At 37.5% G+C, this 24,630-nt stretch overlaps 1 protein-coding gene across 1 annotated transcript in view; it reads right to left on the reverse strand.

The window, feature by feature from the left end:
- The window catches only part of Usp9x (ubiquitin specific peptidase 9 X-linked), a 115,420-nt gene that overhangs the window by 39,871 nt on the left and 50,919 nt on the right, over positions 1 to 24,630 (reverse strand). Inside the window, exons 14-22 of the mRNA XM_051142419.1 lie at positions 15,432 to 15,565; positions 11,304 to 11,391; positions 9,387 to 9,729; positions 8,159 to 8,254; positions 7,446 to 7,657; positions 5,486 to 5,726; positions 4,713 to 4,862; positions 3,737 to 3,857; positions 96 to 226 (exon numbers count right to left, since the gene is read on the reverse strand). Of these exons, the coding sequence (XP_050998376.1) occupies positions 96 to 226; positions 3,737 to 3,857; positions 4,713 to 4,862; positions 5,486 to 5,726; positions 7,446 to 7,657; positions 8,159 to 8,254; positions 9,387 to 9,729; positions 11,304 to 11,391; positions 15,432 to 15,565 (1,516 nt within the window). The remainder of the gene's footprint in view (positions 1 to 95; positions 227 to 3,736; positions 3,858 to 4,712; positions 4,863 to 5,485; positions 5,727 to 7,445; positions 7,658 to 8,158; positions 8,255 to 9,386; positions 9,730 to 11,303; positions 11,392 to 15,431; positions 15,566 to 24,630) is intronic.

Genomic DNA, 24,630 nt, shown 5'->3' on the forward strand with positions numbered 1-24,630 from the left:
TATAATCTTATCCAAAATTGTTCACAGTAGTACACAGATCAAATTTAAAGAACAAGAACTACATTCAAAATGAAAAACAAAACCAAAAAACTAACCTCAGTTAGGTATAGCACTTGAGAGGCAGAAGGACCAAAGAAAAGTGAGTCAAGAGACGGACTAAGGCTGCTTTCTCCAAGTTTGGCATGGTCCAAACAAATAGCTCTTAATTTTTCTATTGTTGTGCTATCTGTAAAAGAGAGAGGCATAGTCTGAAATAAAACACAATTCATATTTATAGCACTTCTAGCATTTTCAAGAGCATGAAACAGCCAACAGTTTACTTGAGCTATACATTCAATCGAATCTCTAAAACACAGGACCATACTTGAGTTAACTTAAAAGCAAAAAATGAGAAGGAAACAAACCACCAACCAGGGCCTTTTTTAATCAGTCAGCCTAAACACAAGGGAACAAACAGCCTCTCATCCAGGAGCCTCCCATCAGCATGCTCTATTTAGCTGCAGGAGACTGATGTAAAACAAACAACTTTGAGAGGAAGCATAAATAACAACAACAGTTCTTCCAAATTTATTTGTCTTATGACATTATATATTACCTAGTTTGTCTGACTGAGAGACATCCTAGTACTAAAAAACTGAACCTTAAAAAAAAAAAATTCAAAATTGAAGGGAAAAAAAATAAAGCATGGCACTGTGGTACACATCTTTAGTCTCAGCTCAGAGGCAGGCAAATTTGAGTTCAGGGACAGCCTGGTGTACATATTGAGTTCTAGGACACCCAGAGCTACCTAGTGATACCTGTCCAAAAACAGTAACAAAAACAAAAACAAACAAAAAAGCAAAAACATTATGTGTAGGATGTAACCAAAAAGAAGTAGAAGAGAAGAAATGAGTTCAACTGAGATGGTTCAGTAGGTAAATGTCCTTACCAAAAACTGGTGGGTAACCTGAATTCAATTCCCAGAACCTACATGGTAGAAAGAGGAAACTGATTCCTGATGTCATCCTCTGACCTCCACACAAACTGTGGTGTACACACACAGACACACCCACACACAAAGCATATATATATAGCAACAAAAAAAATTGTGGGGGTTGGAGAGATGGCTCAGAGGTTAAGGGCACTAACTGCTCCTCCAGAGGTCCTGAGTTCAATTTCCAGCAACCACATGGTGGCTCACAATCATCTATAATGTGATCTGATGTCCTCTTCTGGCCTGCAGGGGTACACACAGGCAGAGCACTGTATACATATTAATAATCTTTTTTAAAAAGTTCGCAACCAAGCACAGTAGTGCATGCTGTAAAGTCCCAGTACCCAGTAAAGGCAGTCAAATTGGAGTTCAAAGCCAGCCTAATCTGCATAGCAAGTTTCAGGCCAGCAAGGAATATACAAAAAAGAAAAAAAAAATACTTAAAAGAAAGCAATGGCCAAGGGTGAGGGGTATGGGGTTGGGGGGGGGGGGGGGGGGTTTGTGGCACCAGCAGTGGCACACACCTATAATCCCAGCACTCTGGAGCCAAAGGCAGGTGGATCTCTATGAATTTGAGGCAAACCTGGTCTACAGAGTTTCAGGAAGCCAAGGATACACAGAAAAACCTTGTCTTGAAAGACCAAAAAGGAAGGAAGAAAGCAAGCAATGAATTCTAAAGAAATCATTTAATGCTCAGGTGTGTGAACCAATGGATTGCTCTACGGCCATTCCAGCTCTTACACATATGTATACCGAAATAATTTTAGGACCCTGATCATATGTAAATTTTTTATTGTAAAATATAGACTTAGAAAACAAAACAACAACAACTATCAGGGCTAGAGATATGGCTCAGAGGTTAAGAACACTGGCTGATCTTCCAAAGGTTCTGAGTTCAATTCCCATCATGACTCACAACTGTCTGTAATGAGATCCGGTGCCCTCTTCTGGTGTGCAAGCCTACATGCAGGCAGGACACTATACACATAAATAAATAAATGAAATGAATGAATGAATCTTTAAAAAAAAACTATTCATAATCTTGCCATCAATAGATGGCCATAGTCTTGGGGTATTTTTTAGAAGATGAAGGACAATTTTATTAGAACTTAAAGAAAAACCTCAGGGCTTTAAAAATTAATATTTTAATAATATAATTATAAAAGCAATATAATCATAATTACAACAAAAATATTCTTTATATTAAACTCTTAGGAAAACAACTCACTCAGCCTGGTAAGCTGTAAAACCTCAGTAGCTGCCTGAAGGAGGCAGAAAACATGCTTCCCTTAACAGCTGGGCTTTGCCCCCAGTACTTTCAGCTTTCTTTTTCTGTCTAAAGCTTCACTCCCTGCCAAGTGGCTTCTTGTCTACCACGTGTCTGACCTCCTGTACAGCTTAAATGTAAGCATGACTTTCCTTCTCCTTCATTTGTGGACCAATTACATAGTGAACTAATAATGTAAAAAGGAGGAAGAGCTGTCAATAAATTATCAAGGTATGTACAGCAGTAAGGAACAACAACAAAAACTCTGCATCTTGCCCACTCAAAGGACAGAACAAGACCAAAAAGAGAACTACTACAGTAAATGACACGAAAATCTTGGAATCATTTGATTTAAAATATAACATGTTTTGATCATATTTTTCCACTCTCCAAACTTCACCCACATCCCTACCCATCTATTCTTTCTAAAAAACAAAACGAAGCAAACAGGAAACTATTAAGGCAGACCTATTGATCCCTCCAATCCTTCCTATGTACCATTCCCCTCAAATTCACAGCCTCTATTTCTGTTAGACACGTAGAGGTATCATTTCAAGGATGAACGTTGGTATTGAATAACCATTTGGGGGGAGGGGCTCTTCTTGAGGGAAAAAAATGCTGTTCTCTATATTCCTTAGTTTTCTAGAGTTAAGGACCCATGAAATTAGCTCCTTTCATGTTAGCACATCTACTGGTGGTATCCTTGTTTGGGGCCCCATTTAAGCAGTATATAGATGATATTTAATGGGTAAATCATTTTCCTTTCCTTTAAAAAGTTTTCAATTAAATTTATTTATGTTTGTGTTCTTGTTTCTTATGTGCCTGTGCCATGGGCACACAAGTGGTTATCAGAGTATACTTGGAATTCCTTCTCTCCTTCCACCACGTGAGTCCCAGGGATCAAATTCACGTTTTCAAGGTTGGTGTCAAGCACCTTTACCTGCTGAGTCATCTTACTGGCCACTGGCCCCAGGCAAACAGGTTCTGCAAATGGCCACAGTACCTATTTTAGGATTTTGGGCAACATAATCTCTGCTACTGAGCTCTCAGCTGTTGATGAACAATACATATGAATGACTAACTAGCTATAAGCCAGCAAAACTGAAAAGATTATGGATACTAAAATTTAAATTTCATAGAATCTGGAGTCAAAAATAAATAAATATTCTTAAAACTTTTTAAAGTTACATTTATTTGTATGTTTGACTGAATGAACAAATGTGTGGGTCCCAGGTATCTAACCATAGGCACACAACTTTATGCACCCATTGAGCCATCTCACAAGACCCCAAAAAGATATTCTCTTGATTTTATCTCAGCTCATAGATTATTTAGACACTTTCTTTGGATGTAGGCTATATACAATTAAGTTGTGGAAAAATTCTGGCCTACAGGCTAGTTTACCACCTACTACTATGCCGTTCACTTAGAAAAATAAGTTTTAATATACATTCCTATCATTAGAATGCATTGTATCATCATTGAAAACATCTTACCTGGTGGCATAAGTTTCATCAGCACTCTTGCTCCATCTCTAAGAGGTGGCATATTTAGGCTGCTCCCTAAGTCTGCAACTTGCCAAAGGAAAGAGATGTATCTGGGATGAAGTGACATTATCTAGAATACAAAATAAACAAATAATTAGCTGTAATTTTCTCATTGGCTTCAAAAAAAAGTTCTTTCTTCCTAAAAGCCTATGACCAAAGTTTGTTCCTGTTATTTGTCATTCTTCCTCATCTAACCTTTATAATTTTTTTCGAGACAGGGTTTCTCTGGACTTGCTTTGTAGACCAGGCTGGCCTCAAACTCACAGTAATTTGCTTGCCTCTGCCACCCCAGTGCTGGGATTACAGGCATGCACAACAAATTATCTTCATGATACAGACCTAACACATTATCTGAGCCACATTTGTAATAGCTTTCTACTTCTTCTCACCTACATATGACTTAAGAAGACTGAACCTGGTGAACTGCAAAAATGCCACTACTAACCTCCTAACCACCTGGTTCTTGAACTGCAATCGCTGGTGTTACCGTAACCATTAAAGTTCTTAATTAGAGGGGAGAAAGCAGAGTTCTAGAGTAAGGGATGCCACTGTTTTCTCTGGATACAATGAAAAAGATTACAGGTATTCTCCTACATACAAAGTTTTGAAAGGATCCAATTCTTACAAGACAAATATGTTAAAACAGTAGTAACTTTCTAAATTTATATATTGAAATGTTATTATTAAATTCCAATAGATCAATTATATACAAATATAACCAAATGATAACTATAGGAAAGTTTTGTTTTTAAATTTCAATTCACTTACACGTACCATTCAAAGGACTTTATTGAAGCTGAGGAATAATTATACAGATATTTTGCCTCATTAAGCAAAGAGTTCAACAACAACAAAAAAAATGTTAATGTACTTGTCTTTTCTTAGCAATTCAAGCATAAGGCCTTGCACTACAGAACCTACTTACCACTCCGGGCAAACAGCTTTCCACTTCTGGATTGGGGCCGTCACTATAATGATTACCATGGTTTCCCGGAGATCCAGTTGAAGAATCAGAAGAGCTATCAGGACTTGAAGGCATGTTGGAGCTTATTTGTGTTAGTTTGGCTGTTATTAGCTGAAAATGATACATATTAGAATCAAAGACAAGAAAAAAAAAAACAACATAAACCAGAAAACTTGGAACCTAGTGATATACCAACAATTAAATCCAAAACTACATAGTGGGATTGGAGAGTTGGCTCAGTGAATAAGAGCACTAGCTACACCGACTGCAGTGGCATATGCCTTTAATCCCAGCACTTGGGAGGCAGAGTCAGGGCGGATATCTGTGAGCCAGCCTGGTCTACAAAGCGAATCTAGCACAGCCAAGGCTGCACAGAGAAACCCTGTCTCAAAAGAGAGAGACAGAGAGAGAAGAAAAAGCACGGACTACTCTTGTAGGATGCCTGGGTTCAGATTCACAGCACCCATATAGTAGTTCACAACTGTCTATAATTCCAGTTTCAGGCACATACATGGTACAGACATACATGCATGCATGCAAAACAATCATACACATGAAATAATTCCACAAAAACCAGATGGTAGTATTTATAAAAATACTCTCTCATAACCATTTGTTTTTCACATATTATATTCAAAGTGTCCCAATAATTCTCTGAATTAGTGTTGTAACAATGAAATACAGGCTGAGGTTTTAGTTAAAAAAATGTTTGGGTGGTAACTGCATATACTTACTGATTTATCTTTTAGGTTTAGTTGTCCAATCAACTTCCTGTCATCTCCAGGATCAATCAGCTCACCACCCACAAAGAGTTCAATTTTTGTATGAGCTACATTGGCTTTAATACGATTGAGAATACATCGTCGAACTGAACCAATGGTATCATTTGTATGAGACCAAACCTCCAAGTCATCTACTTGTCTGCCCTGGTTTGGAAATCGAACTATAAAAGAGAGGTGTTTACCACGGAAAGCTCTGGTGGGGAGGAGGAGAAAGAAAAATAAGAAAAATGCCATATTCAGCAGATTTCTCAATTTACCTGCCAATAACATTGACTACTTTCTTATTAAACACAGAAAGTACTTTTTAGTGCCCTGAAAATATTTGTTCTCTTTAACTTATAAACACTGCAATATCCAAAACACAATGACTATCTATATCCCACTGTTATTATTTATGCCCATTGACTATATAACATGATGTATTGACCTATAAGAAATTAATATAAATGTCAAGCATGATGCTTTTATTCCAGTAATCCCAGCCATTGCTGTGGCACAGGGATTACCAGTTTAAGGCCAAGATGAGCACCTCAAAGCAACCATGTCCAAACAGCCCCCAAAAGTCATAGACATGGTAGTAACATTTCATTCACTTTTACACTTGTGAAGCCCAACTCATTAACTTGTGCTGTTTATAAATATGCAAGATAATATTTATCTAGAGAGCATAAAAAGCTACTATGAATTTTTCCTGAACTTTATTTGTGACACTGGGTCTCACTGTGTAGCTTTGGCTGGCCTAAAACTTACTATGTACAGACTAAGCAGACCCCAAGTGGGAGAGAGTGCTGGGATTAAAGGCATGCTCAGAATTGCCCAAAATTTTCTTAACATCAAGTCATTCCAAAACAACACTATGTTGGCATATTATCTTGAAGATATGATGATAAAAAAAAGGAAATACCATTAGGTCATTTGAAAATATTTCTTGGCTATATTGGTTAGCTGTCAAGTCAGCTTTTAAAAACTCATTTGAAGGCCGGGCCCGGTGGCGCTCACCTTTAATCCCAGCACTCAGGAGACAGAGGCAGGTGGATCACTGTTGAGTTCTGGTCTGGTCCAGCCTGGTCTACAAAGCAAGTCTAGGACAGCCAAGGCTACACAGAGAAACCAAGTCTCAAAACCAACCCCCCCCAAAAAAATTCATTTGAATTACTTTTGAATCTGAGTATACTAATTTCTTCTTGTTTCAGACAGGCTACAGAGGAGCCAAGTTAGGTTCCTAGTACCTGCATGGCAGCTCTTCTCGCAGGGTTCAAATGTTTGTAACTCCAGTCAAAGGGGATTCTAATACTCATTTCTGACCTCCAAGGGTACCAGACATACACACGGAACACATATATACATATAAGCAAACTCACATACACAAAGTTAACCCCCCCCACACACACACACCGCCAAACAGGGTTTCTCTTGTGGTCCTGGCTGTCCTGGACTAACTTTGTAGTCCTGGACTCACTTTGAGAAACCCTGTCTCAAAAAACAAAAATAAAAGATAAAAATAAAAACTGTCATTTAAGGACTAAAAGCCCAATTACTTAAACAAGATAATATGCTGGGCATGTGTGACTAAGCCTGTAATCCCTATACTTGTAAAGCAGTGATAACGTAAGTTTGAGGCCAGCCTAAAAGCTACAGTGAGAACATATTTAACCAAACAAAATAAAGACAAATTTTCTTTTAAAACTCCCAGAAACATTGACCTACTTTTTCTCTTGGGATTGTTTTCTTCCCTAATTGTTCTACCACAAAAATAAACAAATATCTTCATGAGATACCTGTGTTTTTAAAAGTCAAGACACATTTCAAAAATATAAATCTCTTCTTTTTTTATACACATTTTTAAACGGGCAGTGGTTAGGAAAATACCAAATAACTAAAATTAATCCCAGTCAATCAGTTATTCACAAACCTTGACATAGGCAAAATTGTTCTTTCTTCATGATAGTCACTGTCACATTCATTTATATATTCTCTTAGAACAGTTAATACTCGGACCATTCGAACAGCTTCCTGTCTCGCACAATTAATACTGTCTTTGTCACCATCCAAAACACATAACGTGTCATAAGAGGCTTTCAAACGATCAAAGCAAGACTGAATGAAGTCTTCATGAATCACCACCTACAAGTATAATGGGCAAAGTAAAGATAGTGATGAGAACATTTCTCTAAACAATAATATTTAATAAAATATTTTTTTTAATTTTTTAAAAAGGGAGCTATAGTGTAAAATAAGGACAAATGAGATAAAAGAAATTTAGAAGATTTATGTACTGCTTATGAAAACATACTCAGCATTGTCTTTACTATTTTAATATATATTGGACATTCAAGATAACTCAATCACTTCAAGATTATTATAAAGACAAGATTCACTTAGATAGTATTCCATGTATGGATTTTGAGGCAAAGCTAGTTTAAATTTTGTCATTTTACTGCCTCAGGCTCTGGGATGCTGAAATTATAGGCATATATCACCACGTCTAGCTTTTTTTATATGTGTGTAGTAACTGAAAGAAAAAATTCTAATTACTAATAACTTAAAGAGAAAAATCTTATAAGGATTATAGTTCTATCAATTGAAATTCTAGCTTTGGAAGTTTTAATGCACACCGATCCTCACCTGATTGACCTGCAGCCTTGGACCAAGGTTTGTGTATATCTCTTTAAGGAGATCTATAGCTCGGCTGGCAATATCATCATTACTCTGAATTACAACCTACATTAAAAAAAAAATTAATTGTTTCTCAAGCAATGTTTCAGTTTGGTATTTAAATTCAAATCATATTCTTAGTTATTTTCAATACACTATTTAACATAATGGTTAAGTTGACTAAATGAAATAAACAGATCAAAACAAAGAATAAACGTAAGATGCAGCTCTTTGAATAAAGCAATTTAAGAGTAAATGGCATTTTACTACAAATAAAATATGCTTTGATCAAACTGAGGCTTTCAAGGAGGAATTCAACCTAGTTAGAAAACAAGATGCTACATGAATACAGATTAGTATAAAAATTCTCCCTTCTCTCCGATCTATATTAACTCACACCTAAATACGCTGGTAGTTTTCAAACTCTGTTCCATACCCTAGGGTGTAGATGAAGTATGTCAAGGCTGATCTCTGCTCAAGAGGCTTGGAGAAGGCAAGGTGCAGAAGCCTGGAGACAATAAACACAGGCTTCCTCTATTCAACCATGTTTGCAATTCAGATTATTATATAAGGTTTAATTATTGTTATTATTTTTAGAAGTCAGGAGCCCACTCTGTATCTGTAAACCTCAAGTTGGCCTAGAATTCCACCTTTCCAAGTATGTACCATGTACTCTATAAGAAGTGCAAATTTGGATTTAAAGAAAGGTTTGTAATATTAAAATATGTGCTTGAGGCTGAATCCACAAGCACTACCTCTCAAGCCCTTCCACTGCTTATAAAACAACAAAACAGGACTACAAAACAACCCCCTCAAATACCAAGCTTTACTTATTTGAAAGTGTTAATCATTCAAATACCACATAAAACACCTTTTTCTATGTATGTGATTTGCAGACATATAAAACTTAAAAAAACAGAAGCAACTATGTAAAACCAGCCTAATTTTAAAGATACAACATAAAACACCATAAAAGACAGTTTAGTCTCAAACTGATTAACATTGAACTTTCTAAGTTTTAAAAAATATTAAACTAAGCAATGCTAATAAGGAACACATAAATGCAAGGTAAAAAATCCCAGACTCCTGGAACAACCATCAGAGAATACACACAAAATTTATATGGGACATTTAGCTACAGTTACTTATTCAAAGAACATCAGGTGCAATGTTGACAGACTTCGTACTTTTGACTTACCCTCCAAAGATAGTCTAATCCTATCAATTCCAAATCATCCATCATATAGGCTCTTCGTTTTGCTACTAGTTTTCCTTCTCGACAATTCACAGCTTTGAAGAATCTCTCAAAACATTTCATTCCATTTTCAGTTAATAGGGAAGGATCAAGCTGAAGCACATTACTTTCAAAGAAGTCCTTATTGATATCAGGATCTAAGTCTGGTTCATCCCCCATTAACTTGGAATACCACTTAAAACAGGCTTCACGATCACAAAGGTAAACTGCGTTCTCTGCTAAGCACTTCCATATTTGTTTTGCCTGAGGAGCACACAGCCACAGTTGGCCATCCTTCAATAAAAATCTTAGAAAAACATAAAAAAAAATTATTTGACGTTTATTCTGAAATACAACCTACCTTTTTATGTATCATAATTATATATAGAGAACTCACTTCTCAGTTTTTATCTAAATTCCAGGACAGCCAGGGCTACACAGAGAAACTCAGCTCAAAAATACAAAAACAAAAACCAACCAACCAAACAAACAAACCCCAAACCATTTGTCTCATACTGATAACTCTAAAATATATGATTGTTTTTAATTGATCAAATAGGAGGTAAAAGGTATTAAATAAAGTTCTTTTTGCCTCAGGTTGAGCTGCTATTGTTCACAGGTAAGTACTAACATAACCAGCTAGGGCTGTAATACTTCTTCAATTCCAAACTTCAATATGGCAAAGGGCTTTGCATCATATTTTCTAGTAGTTCTAGTAAAACCAAACGGATACAAAACAGGCCATCAATAACTATGACTTACTATGGCAGCACTTATCAATGTGATGAGGCAGGAGTGGCTACGCAAGTGATTAAAAGGCAAAATAAAACAATTGCATCAACTTTAAAATCCCAAAATTCTTAAAACATGGGAGAGTGGGGCTGGTGAGATGGCACAGTGATTAAGAGCCCTGGCTGCTCTTCTAGAGGGCCTGAGTTCAATTCCCAGCAACCACATGGTAGCTTACAACCATACAGAATGGATCTGAGTCCCTCTTCTGTTGTGCATGAAGACAGAGCAAGTAAATAAATTAAATACACACACACACACACACACACACACACACACACACACACACATACATACATTATAAATAAAAAACATGGGAGGGTTTCTTAAGTTGTAATTATTATAAACTATTTTCTCCCCCAAACAAAAAGGGCTCAATAAAATTAAGTCAATAGTTAAGAAAAAACAAAAACAAGAAATAATCTCCAAAACCTGTTTTCAGAATGACAAACACAATCCATCTTCAGAAGTACTGGTAATCGTAGCATTTGTTATGTATGATGGAAATTCTAACTTTTTAAGATGTACCTCTCATCATAAACTTTTGCCCACAAGGGAGTTTTCAAATCCTAAAATGCTGATGTCATGGACCAAATCTAGTTTTAAGCATTTCAGTTTTGCTTAATAAAACTGAAATATACCTACTTTGCTAATCCTTCTTAGAGGTGATATTATTAATCTGGTTTCAAATTGCCTTTGCCAGGCACTGTTCTGTAATGGGATCTGATACCCTATTCATTCTCTCTCTCTCTCTCTCTCTCTCTCTCTCTCTCTGTGTGTGTGTGTGTGTGTGTGTGTGTGTGTGGGTGTGTGTGTAGACATACTCATATACATTAAAATATGTATATATAATATATATTTAAAGTAAACATTCCCAGCATAAATAAACAAACAAGAGAAGTCTACTCTAGAGCTTAAAAGAATGAGGTGAATGTTACAACCCAGGCACTAACCTTTTATTTTATTTTTTGGCACTAATCTTAAAAGCATAGAGCAACACAGGAAGATGTGGCAAAGGGGAACATCAAGAAAGACAGCATATTCAGTCAGTATACTCATGTCAGAGAACAATAGCAATTACATCAAACAAACCTAAGAAAGTTAAGCCGTTCTTGGACTTCTTGAACATGACTATATCTACTTCCCAGTGTCACAGTTTGTGGGTCATAGTCTTCATGATCTGCAAATTAAGAAAAAAAAATCATGCATGGCACATATGGATAATAACACCACTGCTGATTTCAACCAAGTGACTTGTCAGTTAAAGAGAAAACACCATTATTCTTCTATCATTATATAAAGCAACTAGAAACCTAGTAATAATTGGTGCTTTCCAACCCATCTAATATCCTGACAAAATATACATTCTTTTTACAACCCAAAGGAAATGATCTTTTCAATGTGCCATCCAAATTCTTTAGAACAATCCTTTTCTTCTTTCATATACTTGGGCTAGAAGCAATACTCTATCCTCCTGGTATTACAATCAGAAGGCAGATCATGTCTCTTTGTGACAGTCTTCACTATGCTCCTTTTGTACACAGTTGAAGTGGTTTCTACCAGGCTTCTCTAGTGGCAAGATGCTAATTTCCCACCCTACTTTTAAGAACCAACCCAGTCTATGTTTAATTCCTAATACACTGGCCATAGAGCTTTGGAAAAAATTCAATGAAAGCCAAACAATAATCAAGAAAAGTCAAGAAATAAGACAAAAGGGGCTGGAGAGATAGCACTGGCTGCTCTTCCAGAAGACCAGGGTTCAACTCCCAGGACCCACATGGCAGATCACAACACCCTCAACACACAGGCAATACACCAAAGAAAATTAAAGAATAAAAATATAAAGACGACAATAGCTTTGTGATCCACAGAAAGTGAGATTTTTCTTCTTACAGAAGCATCCAGACTATTAAAAACAGTTTAGCTGGGCATGTTAGTGGACACCTTTAGTCTCAGCACTGGGGAGGCAGATGCAGGAGAGTCTGAACTGGTCCACATAGTTGAATAACAGGCCAGGAAAAGATACATAAAAAGGTCCTGTCTCAAAAACAAAACACCTAATAAAAAAGTAGGTAACTGAACTGTAAATATTCAGTCTCAATAGTACCTTGATTTGCTACCAAATAGGGAGACAAGCCACTCTTGACTTATACTATCTATGTGGTAGGTATCCCATGGAGGAAATATATATGATCAATTCAACTATCTTTGAAAATGGGTGGGAACAGGTATTAAATCACAGCTGGGAACCAATATGAATCTTGTTATTTTAAGTATCAAATTTTAAGAGCAATTTCAGAATACATTATAAAAACCTTAAGTTGGGGCTCAATGGGTGAGACTACTTGTTGCTCAATTTCCAGCACACAACATAGTGGTTCAAACTGTCTGTCTATTCAGTTCCAGGGAGAACTGATGCCGTTTTCTGGCCTCTTCAGGCACCAGACATGTATATGGTGCACACATACATACAGGGAAACACTCATTCATGTATGATTAAGTATATCATCAGTAGCACACGCCTTTAATCCCAGCACTTGGGAGGCAGAGGCAGGCGGATTGATGTGAGTTTGAGCCCAGCCTGGTCTACAAAGTGAGTATAGGACAGCCAGGGCTACACAGAGAAACCCTGTATTGAAAAACAGCAAAAATAAATAAATAAATAAAGTAAGTAAGTAAATATGTCTAAGACAATTAAGTTTACCTGTTAAATGTTTTGTTTTGTTTTGTTTTCAAAACAAGGTTTCTCTGTGTAGGTCTGGCTGTCCTGGAATTCCCTCTGTAGATGAGGTTGGCCTCAAACTCAGAGATCTGCCTGCCTCTGCCTCCTGAGTGCTGGGATGAAAGGTGTGCACCATCACCTCCCAACAGATGAAATATATTTTAATCATCATCAACCTTCCAACTTAAAATTTAAAATTTAGAGTTGTGTAATTACCACCACTACATTTTCAGCTCAAAAGCTATAGCATGTTACTCTTTGATATTCTGAGTAATATTTTATTGTATGGACATATTAACTATTATATCTGTAATCAACCAAGACATTTGGACTTTTTCTACTTTTTGGCTAATATAAGAAGTTTGTTATGAATGTTCACATCCAAGTTTTTACCAGTTTGTTTTCATTTTACTTGAATATGGGCCGTACTATGGTAAATTCTGTTTAATATTCTGAGGAACTGCCAATCTGTTTAGTAAAAACAAGTCTACAAAGAATGAAGCTCCAATTTCTGAAGTCTCAGCAATACTAAATGTTGTGCAAACAGCCTAGTATATGTGATATACTCTATCTTACCATGGTTTTGACTCACATTTCTTCAACTAATCATACTGAGTATTTTTTTAAAGTTCTTACTAGACATCTATAGTTTCTAAGAAGAAATTTCAACTTATTCCATATCCAGCTATGAGTGGGTGGTGCAGCATGATGCACTCAAACATTTCTCAGCCTTCCCCAGACCAGGATCACAGAAGGGCTCATTTTGCCTTCTAGATGGTGACAACAATAAAAGGGAGCTACAACCATCCTTTTAGTTGTTCCTCACTAATCTCTTTTTTTTTTGGGGGGGGGGGTAGAAAATTCACTTAGCACGGAATGTTCTCGTTTCTTCAGGTACAACCAACTGCAGAAACCGTCCCTTTGGATTCTCTCTACCCTTTGTGCAGAATGTCTGTGTCACTAAGAAAGAAATCAAGAGGCAGGATAACAACCAGCTTCTCCAAGAATGCTATCTCTGCCTTATCGATATGTGCTGGGGTGAAAATAAGGCAGCTAATTTCCCCAGTATGGAGCACTGGAGACAGCTGTAGTGAGGATAATTAAGACCCTAATTCAGGCCTATAATGTTGGAATTAAGCTGCAACTTATATAGAAACTAAGTGGGCAGGGTAATGAAATCAAGAGTCCTTTTAGCTTATATGTAAGAGGACATCTGTGGGGGCTGGAGAGATGGCTCAGAGATTAAGAGCACTGACTGCTCTTCCAGAGGTCCTGAGTTCAATTCCCAGCAACTATAACGTAGCTCACAACCATCTATAATTGTGATCTGATGCCCTCTTCTGGCCTATGGGTATACATGCAGAGAGAGCACTGCATCTGTAACACAGGTCAGCAACTAAGAGGCCAAGTGCAGTCCTAGACTAGGTGCTGTAAGGAGGGCAACTACTCCTTAAGTCAAACTAGTGCAGAATAGTTTCCACATGGTTGCAGCTGAAATGTTAGTTTCTGAGATTTAAAATTTTCCTATTTGCTTTAACTTCGTATAAAATTTCTAGGCACCTTAAAATTAGGTTTTATATTTTTATCCAGTTAAATGGTTGTTTTGCTAAAGTCTACTGAGTCTTTCTATTTTTACACCTCCAGAAGTTAAATCTTTCAATTTCTTACTTTCGCTACATGCAATGTTTAGTATTTTCCTTTATAGAAGTATATTCATATTTTATTTATTCAATGGGTTCAGCTATTTTCATTGTTTTGATCCAATTTTGGCCAATAAAAGCCAAATCCTTCCTCCTTTGAAAATAAACATGACTTGGGGTTGGGGATTTAGCTCAGTGGTAGAGCGCTTGCCTAGCAAGCGCAAGACCCTGGGTTCGGTCCTCAGCTCTGGGAAAAAAAAAAAAAGAAAAAAAAGAAACATGACTTTTTGGTCACTCTCATACTTTTCTCAGTAAGATGTTCTTGGCACAAAGCCATTTCTCCAGGTAGGAAGAAAATGTTGACAAAATAGTTAATACCATCTTTAAATTTTTTTTAGTTAGGCGTAGTGGCCCGCACACCTTTAATCCCAGCACTTGGGGAGGCAGCAGCAGGCAGATCTCAGGGAGTTTGAGGCCAGCATGGTCTACAAAGTGAGTCCAGAACAGCTAAGGCTACACAGAGACCCTGTCTGGAAAACAAAACAAAACAAAAAAGGTGAAAATGATATAGTAATAAAACAAATCAGGCACATTTTTAATAATGACTGGCAGAACTACAAGTAGAGAATAAAAACCAAATATACCTGGGGAAGGCAAATATTGAGTAAAATTCTTTGAATATTAGCCTAATGTTTAGGTTATATAAGATCTGAGAATACATGTGGCTCTTAAGTCCCAAATAAAAATTCATAAAACCAACTGTTTTGAGCTTTCAAAAACAAAACTGTCATTACTAAGGTAATTTAATTAATGGAAAACAATCACTACTACTTGCCACAGTTGTCTTAGGATACATACCTCTGGCATACAGTCTCATGCTTTCCATGTAAGTTGCAAGGTTTTCTGCTACCAAAGTAACGAGAGCATGATTGTGCTGAAGTTGATTGATTAAGTCATGACGATAAAATACATGGGGACTTCGCTGAGTTTGACTGAAACGAGAAGAACTTAACAATATAATTAGGCAATTAAACGCTGTTACAATCAAGAGTTTATTATAACTAAATTATTAGCTACTAATTTAAAAACTCAAAAGCCAGTTTTTCTCACTTTTCTTAATGACAATATTAAGCAGTTTAAAATGTGTCAAAAAATAAAATTAATTACTTGCAAATTAAGAATCAATTTCCATTTATTTTATAGGTGTCTACTTTAATGATTGTGTCTACTCTTATAATATGGGAATAGCAAAGCATTTCACTAGGATACATGATTTTTCCCCTTTTTTGTAAGGGGGGGGGGACACGTTTCAAGACAGTCTCTCTCTCTGTAGCCTTGGCTTTGTAGACCAGGCTGGCCTCAAACTCAGAGATCCATCTGTCTTTGCCTCCCAGAATGCTGGGATTACAAGCATGTAATCAAGCTTCTTTGTGCAACTAGTATTGCAACTGTTAGTTAATAATGTTTTTATGTTTTGTTTTGTTTTAAATTGGAGGCCAGAGATATGGCTTAGCAAGAAAACGCACATGCCACAAGCTTGAAAACCTTAGTTTGATCCCCATTATCCTCACTGTGAAAGGTAAGAACAGGTTGTTCTTTGACTACCATATAAAAATGAGTTCCCATTCATGGCTCTAGTTTAAAAAAAATAGTAAATTTAAAAAATCATTAGCTATTTAAGTTACACACTGGGAACATTTAGTTTGTAGCCAAGTTGTTCTTGCCACTAGAAAGATACTTAATTCCTTTCTAATTTGTTGCGTGACATTCTACAAAACTAGGCAACTTTCATAACCACTACTACTATTTTAAGTATAGAAAAAGTCATTAATTTCTAGGAGAGTAGCTGAATACTGAATGTCTACCTGCAAGTTAATAGTCAAATAGTGTAAGTACACTGGACTAAATGCACTCCAAATAATTACTTTTACATTACTCCCCCAAAATCAGTATCTATTACACAAGGAAAGCATGATTATTTAGAGAATGCTCCAAAGAGTAAATGATGGTATTCACATGATTTATGAATAAATATTGGTTTCCACTACACTGAGCTTTCTTTCACGTCATATAATTTTTTCTTTCTATGCCAAACATTCTAATTCCATTACCCGAAAATAAGAGGGCGACTCATTCTGATAAGCAGATTTTAAAAGCTAACGATAGTACTTTTACCATTAATTAACCTTGTGTAATGGAAGCTTTGGCTTCTTTGTAAACTCAGTTGTGTTATGTACATGTTTTTGTTCTAATCCCAAGTATGGGATTTTAGTTTGAGCTTTAGCTTGTCCACACCTGTTAATTGTCTCGTGAGGGGCGTGGCTTTTGTCAGCTGGTAACGGCCTTCCTCGTGCAGCACGGAGAGGGGCGTGGTCTAGGGCTCTGAGGATATAAATAAGAGCACAGAGAGAGCGTGGTGGGTGTGCGGTGTTGGCGTGTAGCAGTTTGCAGAGACCAGAGACGGCGGTGTCGCGGTTTGGAGCAGACAGACGGAGAGAAACGCTTCGGTGCTCAGTGGCTTGGAGACTGCTGGCTGCATCTGCTGTTGACGGAGACGGATACAGCCCAAAAGAACCCAATTGACCCTAAACAGCCGGGAGAAGGGGCCCCCTTTCCCCACTAACATTCTTTCTCCTACATAGGGTTATGAGGTTGGAAGGGAAGTTGAGGCCTAAACACCCCAAATAAAGTAGAGTTAAAAAGAAAGAGCGCTACAGGTGGAGCCCAGTGTGGTTGGTAAGATAAAAAGGGCTAACAAACGACACCCAGACATGGCTTAGAAATAATGGGGAACTTGGTTTCTAATGCCGAACAGGAGAGGGCAAGTTACGACGGAATGAATGTACTGTTTCAAGATGTCAGTAAAAGGTTTTAGCAGAGGCTGCTGCTGGGTTCTCTCCCGAGTTGCTCCCAGAGGGAATTTTCTGTTTTTGCTTTGTCTTCTTCCTGTATTCCATTTTTAAAAAGATTGGAAGAATGACAAGATGAGATACAAAAACCGGAAGTGTCACTCAATTCTCTAGTTCTGGAAGATTTCAGAGTTGGCGGTACAACAAGAGTGTTTTACAGGTAGAGATGGAAGCACTTGGGAAGCAAATAGCACCGCTGAAAAAGGGAGAAAAAAAGTGTTCAGACCTGCTGGTAACTAAAACTGGGAGCTCCCTGCTCTTGCCACCCGACTCTGCTCTATGCACCAGGTGTTCAGAGCACCTGTGTACAGCAGATGGCCGGGAAGAACAGGAAACCATACAAGGCCAAAAGGGCTCTGGAGCCAAGTGGCCACTAGAGGAATTGCCCAGGGCTACAGAGGCACCATCACCTTTCCTAGTCTTTGTGAAACATCCCTGCTAACGATGGTGGTGAGGCTTATGAAGAGATGGCATGGTGTCCAGTAGAAATGCTAGATTTAAAGCATTTTAAAGAGACTATTGCACGGTATGAAATGCATTCATCTTCATTAAACAAATGTTAAGTAACTTGGCTACACAGCATAGACTTATTCCCCAAGATTGGAAGGGATTGGTGTCAGCTGTGTAAGAAGCTGCTCAAGGGTTACAGTGGTTTCTGTGGTGGAGAAACAATGCCACAAAAATAGAACAAAAGATAACAACAGGGATAAATGGTGTTAAAGATCAATTGCTTGGTGAAGAGCTGACTTACGAGAACAAATCCGATCTGGCGATGTAGTGATTGAACAATGTCATGTTGCAGCCTTAAGAGCTTGGGACATGGTTGAGGAGCCTGGTGAAACAACCACCTCATTTACTAAGGTAATTCAAGGCCCTGGAGACTCCTTCACAGAATTCTTAGAGAGATTGGGTTCAGCTCTAAATAGAGCCACACTAGCCCCTGAGACCAGACAGGCATTGATACAGATCATGGCGAATGAGAATGCAAATACTAAATGTAAAAGAGCAATTAGACCTTTAAAAGTACAAGAAGCCCCACTGACGAGGGAATGGATAAGAGAGACAGCTAATATTGGTTATCAGGAGCATCAAGCCACTATCGTAGGACAAGCCATAGCCAAGTCTCAGGAATCAAAATGCCCGATGCTTTAACTGTGGTGAATTTGGCTATTTCCAAAGAAACTGTAAGGTTAAAAGGTTCAGAGCTCAAAACAGCAGTTGGCATTTGAGAAATACAGTAATTACACTTGTAGCCATAGCTGTGAACAAGCAACTTTTCGCCACAATGTTCTAATGCCCGGATTCCCCAAAATTTGTAGGCATTGTATGAAGGGAAAGCATTGGAGCAACCAGTGTATACCTAACTGGGATACAGAAGGTAACCTCTTGCCTTTTTAAGTGAACAGAGGGGCCTCTCACCACCTCAAGGCACTACAGGGGATTAAAAAAAAAAAGCTGTTCTCCTTTGGTCAGCCAGGAGGTTAACAAGCAGGCAGAAAGTCCAAAACTAAATATTGCTGACCTAATACACAGTTCAGAAGGCAGTACAGCTTTGGATTTAGCCACAGATACATCTCTTACACTATTCCCAAAATTAATTGTTACAAATTAACCACCACAGATGTTTATGGTCCTTTGCCTTCAGGGACAGTAGCGATGATCTTGGGAAGAAGTAGATTAACTTCACAAGAATTTATTGTGCATCCAGGTATCATAGATGGTGATTGTAAGGAAGAAATTAAAATCATGGCCTACCTATGTGAATAAAAAAGGAGATACAAATTAATGCAGGGGATAGAACTACTCAGCTATGACTGTTTCCCTACATCAAAGGCAAAGCCACTCTGGTACAAAGAACAGGGGCATTTGGGAGTACTGGAAAACATGTTTTCTGGCACTGAATGGTGTTGAAATAGAAGGTTTGGGAGACACAGGAGCTGACGTCAGTATCCTCTCCCCAAAAGTTTTGAATTCTAAAATGGCCATTTCAGAAGATTTATGCAGTTTGTAGAATTGGTAAATTATCTCAAAGATGACAAGGTGTATGATGGATTAAGTGTATGGGACCAGAGGGGCAAACAGGGAAGCTGAGACTTTATGTGGCAGACATACCCATAAATTTATGGGGAAGAGACCTTTTATAACAATGGGGTACTCAAATCAATATTCTTTCAATCCTAGAAAACAGCAAATGATGAAATTAGTGGTGAAGTGGTAAATGCTCCTGGGAAAGGTAATGCAAGTAATCAAGAACAATAGCACACTATGCCCACTGTCAAACAAAGGACATCACAGGGATTAAGTTAACAAATTTATAAGAGGAGCCACTGCTGACACACCAACAGCCTTGCCCCTACAGTGGTTATGAAACAGACCTGTGTGGCCAAGAGCAGTGGCCCATAACAAAAGAAAAACTCCAGGTACTTGAACAGCTGGTACAAGAGCAACTGGAGGCTCAACATATAGAAGTCTACCAGCCTGTGGAATTCCCTGTGTTTGTTGTAAAAAAAAAAAAGGAATCAAGAAAATGGAGGATGCTAACAGACTTAAGAGCAATGAATAGAGTAATTCAACTGGTGGGTCCGTTGCAACCTGGAATTCCTTTGCCTTCTTTGTAACCTAGGTCATAGTCTATAATAGTAACTGATTTAAAAGATTGCCTTTTCACCAAAGTCTTGAATGAGCAGGATACAGAAAGGTTTGCTTTCTCAGTACCTACTCTGAACAACAGTGGTCCAATAAAGAGATACCATTTGAAGGTACTTCCATAAGAAATGCTAAATAGTCCAACTTTATATCAATATTTTGGGCAACAACCACTAGAAATAGTTCACAGGCAATTTCCTCAATCTATTATTTATCATTACATGGATATTACTGTGCTAGCTAATTCTGATAAAGATGCTTTAGAAAAAATTTTAAGGAAACACAAAGAAGTCTGCCATGCTGGAGGTTACAGATTGCTCCAGAGCAGTCTATTAGCTATGAGGGTTATAACATTAGTCAAGAAAAAACTAAACTAAACCACAAAAGGTACAGATCCAGAGCTGGAAAGATGGCTCAGTGGTTAAGAGTTACTGCTCTTCCAGAGGTCCTGAAGTCAATTCCCAGCAACCACATGGTGGCTCACAACCATCTATACTGGGATCCAATGCCCTCTTCTGACCTGGAGGAGTACATGGAGGCAGAGCAGTGTACATAATAAATAGATAAATAAGTTTTTTAAAAAAAAGGTTTAGATACCCTTTCTCAAAAAACAAACAAACAAAACAAAAAACAAGACAAAACAAAAATACAGATCCATAGGGATCAAATGCAAAACTGACAGGGAAAAAAAATAATAAAAATAAAAATTGGCAGGCGATATTAAAACTAGCTGAGGACTACAACTAGATTAAATACTTATATGAGTTAAGTAATTTGTTTCAAATTGCAAGGAGACTCAGACTGAAACAGCCCAAGATGTCTAACAGCTGAAGCAGAAAAAGAGTTAATTCTGGTAGAACAAAGCATGCAAGATGCAGGCTGGAGAGATGACTCAGGGGTTAAGAGCACTTGGCTGCTCTTCCAAAGATCCTGACTTCAATTCCTAGCAACCACATGGTGGTGGCTTACAACCATCTGTAATAAGATCTGGTGCCCTCTTCTGGCCTGTAGGTGTACAAGCAGACAAAACACTATACATAATAAATCTTTTAAAAGATGCATATGTGGATCAAATTAATCCTAAACTTTATTGTATTTTGGTCATTCGTCTTCATCTCATTCTCCTACTGGGCTCAGTATTGTGGAATGGATTTTCTTAGCACATAAACATACAGAGAAAAAAGACATACAGAGAAAAGATTCCTGAATTATAAAAGGCAGAATAAGACTACATCAATTATCAGGAACAGACCCAGCTGGAATTGCAGTACCTCTTAATAATACTGAGATTATTCCATTGTGGGTAATCAATGAAGATTGGCAACTATTTGAGAGAAATTAATAACAAATACACTCAAAGCGAATGTATACAGTTTTTTTTAAAGAACGAATTCTTCCGCTTATTGTAAAGGGAACACCAATTCCAGAGGCACCAACATTCTATTCTGATGCAAACAAGATGGGAATGGCAGGTTGTAAGTCAGACAAATAATCAAGGTGATCCACAGCCCTTATTCTCCAGTTCAAAAACCAGAACTGTATACAATCCTTAATTTCCTAAATCTCTCTCTCTCTCTCTCTTTTTGTTTTTTGTTTTTGTTTTTTTGTTTTTTTTTGAGACAGGGGTTCTTTGTGTAGCCTTGGCTGTCCTGGACTCTACTTTGTAGACCAGGCTGGCCTCGAACTCACAAAGATCCGCCTGCCTCTGCCTCCCAAGTGCTGGGATTAAAGGCATGTGCCACTACGTCCAGCTTGAATCTCTAAATATAATTACTAACACTTAATATGCAGAGTTGTTCTGCATATAACAACTATCCATTATATATTACTCATATACAATCTCACACAGGTTTGCCAGGTCCATTGGCAAAAGAAAAAGAGGAAATTAACCAATTACTAATAGGAAATGTTAGAAGCCTCAAAATTTCATGAAAAACACCATTTTAACAGTAAAGGTTTAAAGAAAAAAAAATTCTATCACTTGGCAACAAGCCAAAGAAATAACAACAACAATAACAATAAATTCCCTATATTTTCTCTGTATAACCAAATTTGATTATCTCCTGGAAGTAACCCTAGGATTCCCAAAAGAAATTAAATCTGGCAGATGGGTGTGTTTCATTTTACAGAATAAGAAAACAAAGTTATGTCCGCCATACCACAGATACATATGCAGGGTTTCAACGGGCAACTGCTTTAAGGTCTGAAAAAGCTGATTGTGTAATTACATATTTATTAGAACTAATGGCAATTATGTGGAAACCTGAACAAATTAAGACTGATAATGTTCCTGCATATGTATCCAGTTAAGATGAAACAATCCTTTGCATATTATAAAATAAACTACATTACTGGTATGCCACACAATCCTACGGGACAGGCTATTATAGAGAGAGCTAATCGTACTTTAACCGAGATGCTTATTAAAAAGGGAGAGTAAGGACCCCAAGGGACAGGCTAAATAATGCTTTGTTAACCCTAAATTTTCTTAATGTTGGTGAAAAAGGAACAGCATCAGCTGAGAGATCCTGGGTTATAGAAAAAACTGTAGAAATAAATCAATCCGTTTACTGTAAGGATGTGTTGACAGCAGATTGGAAACCTGCAATAGTTTTGAGATGGGAACGTGGTTATGCTTAAGTATCTACAGGGAATGAAAAAATATGGTTACCAACAAAACTTACAAAGATTACAATTGACCAGGGAAGACCTCCTACTAGCAGAAACAAGACTGTCTTAGCATGGTAAATGAATCTTTGTTTTGTTTTGTTTTGCTTTTTTGAGACAAGGTTTCTCTGTGTACCCTTTGGTTTTTCTGGACTCTAGACCAGGCTGGCCTCGAACTCATAGAGATCTGCCTGCCTCTGGGATTAAAGGCATATGCCACCACTGCCCAGAAGTAAATGAATTTTACTGGCTACCTGTTCCTCAAAGTTTATTTGGGGCTGGAGAGATGGCTCAGAGGTTAAGAGTATTAGCTGCTCTTCCAAAGATCCTGAGTTCAATTCCCAACAACCACATGATGGCTCACAACCATCTATAATGAGATCTGGTGCCCTCTTCTGGCGTGCAGGCATAGATGCAGACATAACACTTAATACATAATAAATACATTTTTAAAACTTTATTTGCAGAGCAAATGACCAGATAACAATGAAGACAAAGCAATTAGCCCAGGTGACTTAGCCTCACAGACTGCCTCAGTTACGGACTCTTCAGCAATCTATACCCAGGGCAAATTCAAAAGGATTAGCAGGGCTAGCCCAAATGATCAATCCCATAGAGACTAGTCAGAAAACAGAGACTGGACAGAAACAGAGCTAGCTTTTCTAGCTTTTGGCCAGTATCTTAAATTTTGTAAGGATACCCAAAAGGTGTTTTTACCCCACCAGACAGCAAGAAGTAATTTTAAGAACGTGATACCCCCATTCCCAAAAGGTGGGTTATAGATTAGTCATGGTAAAGGAGGAAACAAAGTAAAAGTGTGAAATTCGGGAATATTTTTCTTTCTCTGCTCTTATCTTTCTTCCCTTATCTTTCTTTCCTCCTATCTAGTATTAGGGGAATGAAGGAAAAAAGGGGGAGATACAGGATAATAGGATAAAAGGTAGATTATTGACTCTACTAGTCTCAAATATTATGTATTGGTATGGATTATTGTATATTGATAGAAATTTAAGACTGTTTTGTTCTACTCTTGCTTAGTGTATTGTATATATGCAACTCATTTATTATATTGATAGAAATATTTTATTGAACTTTTGCTTAATGTATTATACATCTGCAACTCATTTGAAAATGTAATGTAAAGTTCTAGTCTTATGAAAGCTAACTAGTCACCTATAAATATTATTTGTAGTCTTGTTAGATACTAGTTTAGTTAATTACAGAAATAAGCTTTAGTCTCATATATGTTTTCAAGGTAAAGCAGATAGTACATCGCTTGCTCTAATTTACGACAGATAGATAGACAGACAGATAGATAGATAGATAGATAGATAGATAGATAGACATAGAAAGAAAGAAATGATTATGCACTATATAATGGTAGGTAAGTAGGTTGTCTTCAAACATTTCAGAGAGCTATAGAATATGGCATGTAAAATATTTTAACAATAAAAGGCTTTTATGACAGACACATCTGCTTCTAGCAGCACCTCTAATCTACTAAGATGATAAGCATCAAAGAAAAAAATGTGACAAGACAGCCACTGGAGAAAAGCAAAATCGTCCTTCAACTGCTGATAGCAGGCTCTCTGAGCAAACTGCGAACAAGCAGGATACCAACAGTCCTTCAAAATTTCTGCTTCACAGAAAAGCCTGGGCCAGTAGGCTGAAGACTGGATGCCCCAATGACACAGTGAAACCTCTGGTGACTCTCCAGGAAATCAACTGTCTGTCATTTCTATAGTTCTGGAAGCTATTTGCTTCCTATATACTTAGGTAATCTTATTTCCTTCTACAAGCCTCTGATGGGTTGAAGACTAGATAGTCATGGTCTT

This window comes from Acomys russatus, chromosome X, assembly GCF_903995435.1.
Source record: "Acomys russatus chromosome X, mAcoRus1.1, whole genome shotgun sequence".
Lineage (NCBI taxonomy): Eukaryota > Metazoa > Chordata > Mammalia > Rodentia > Muridae > Acomys > Acomys russatus.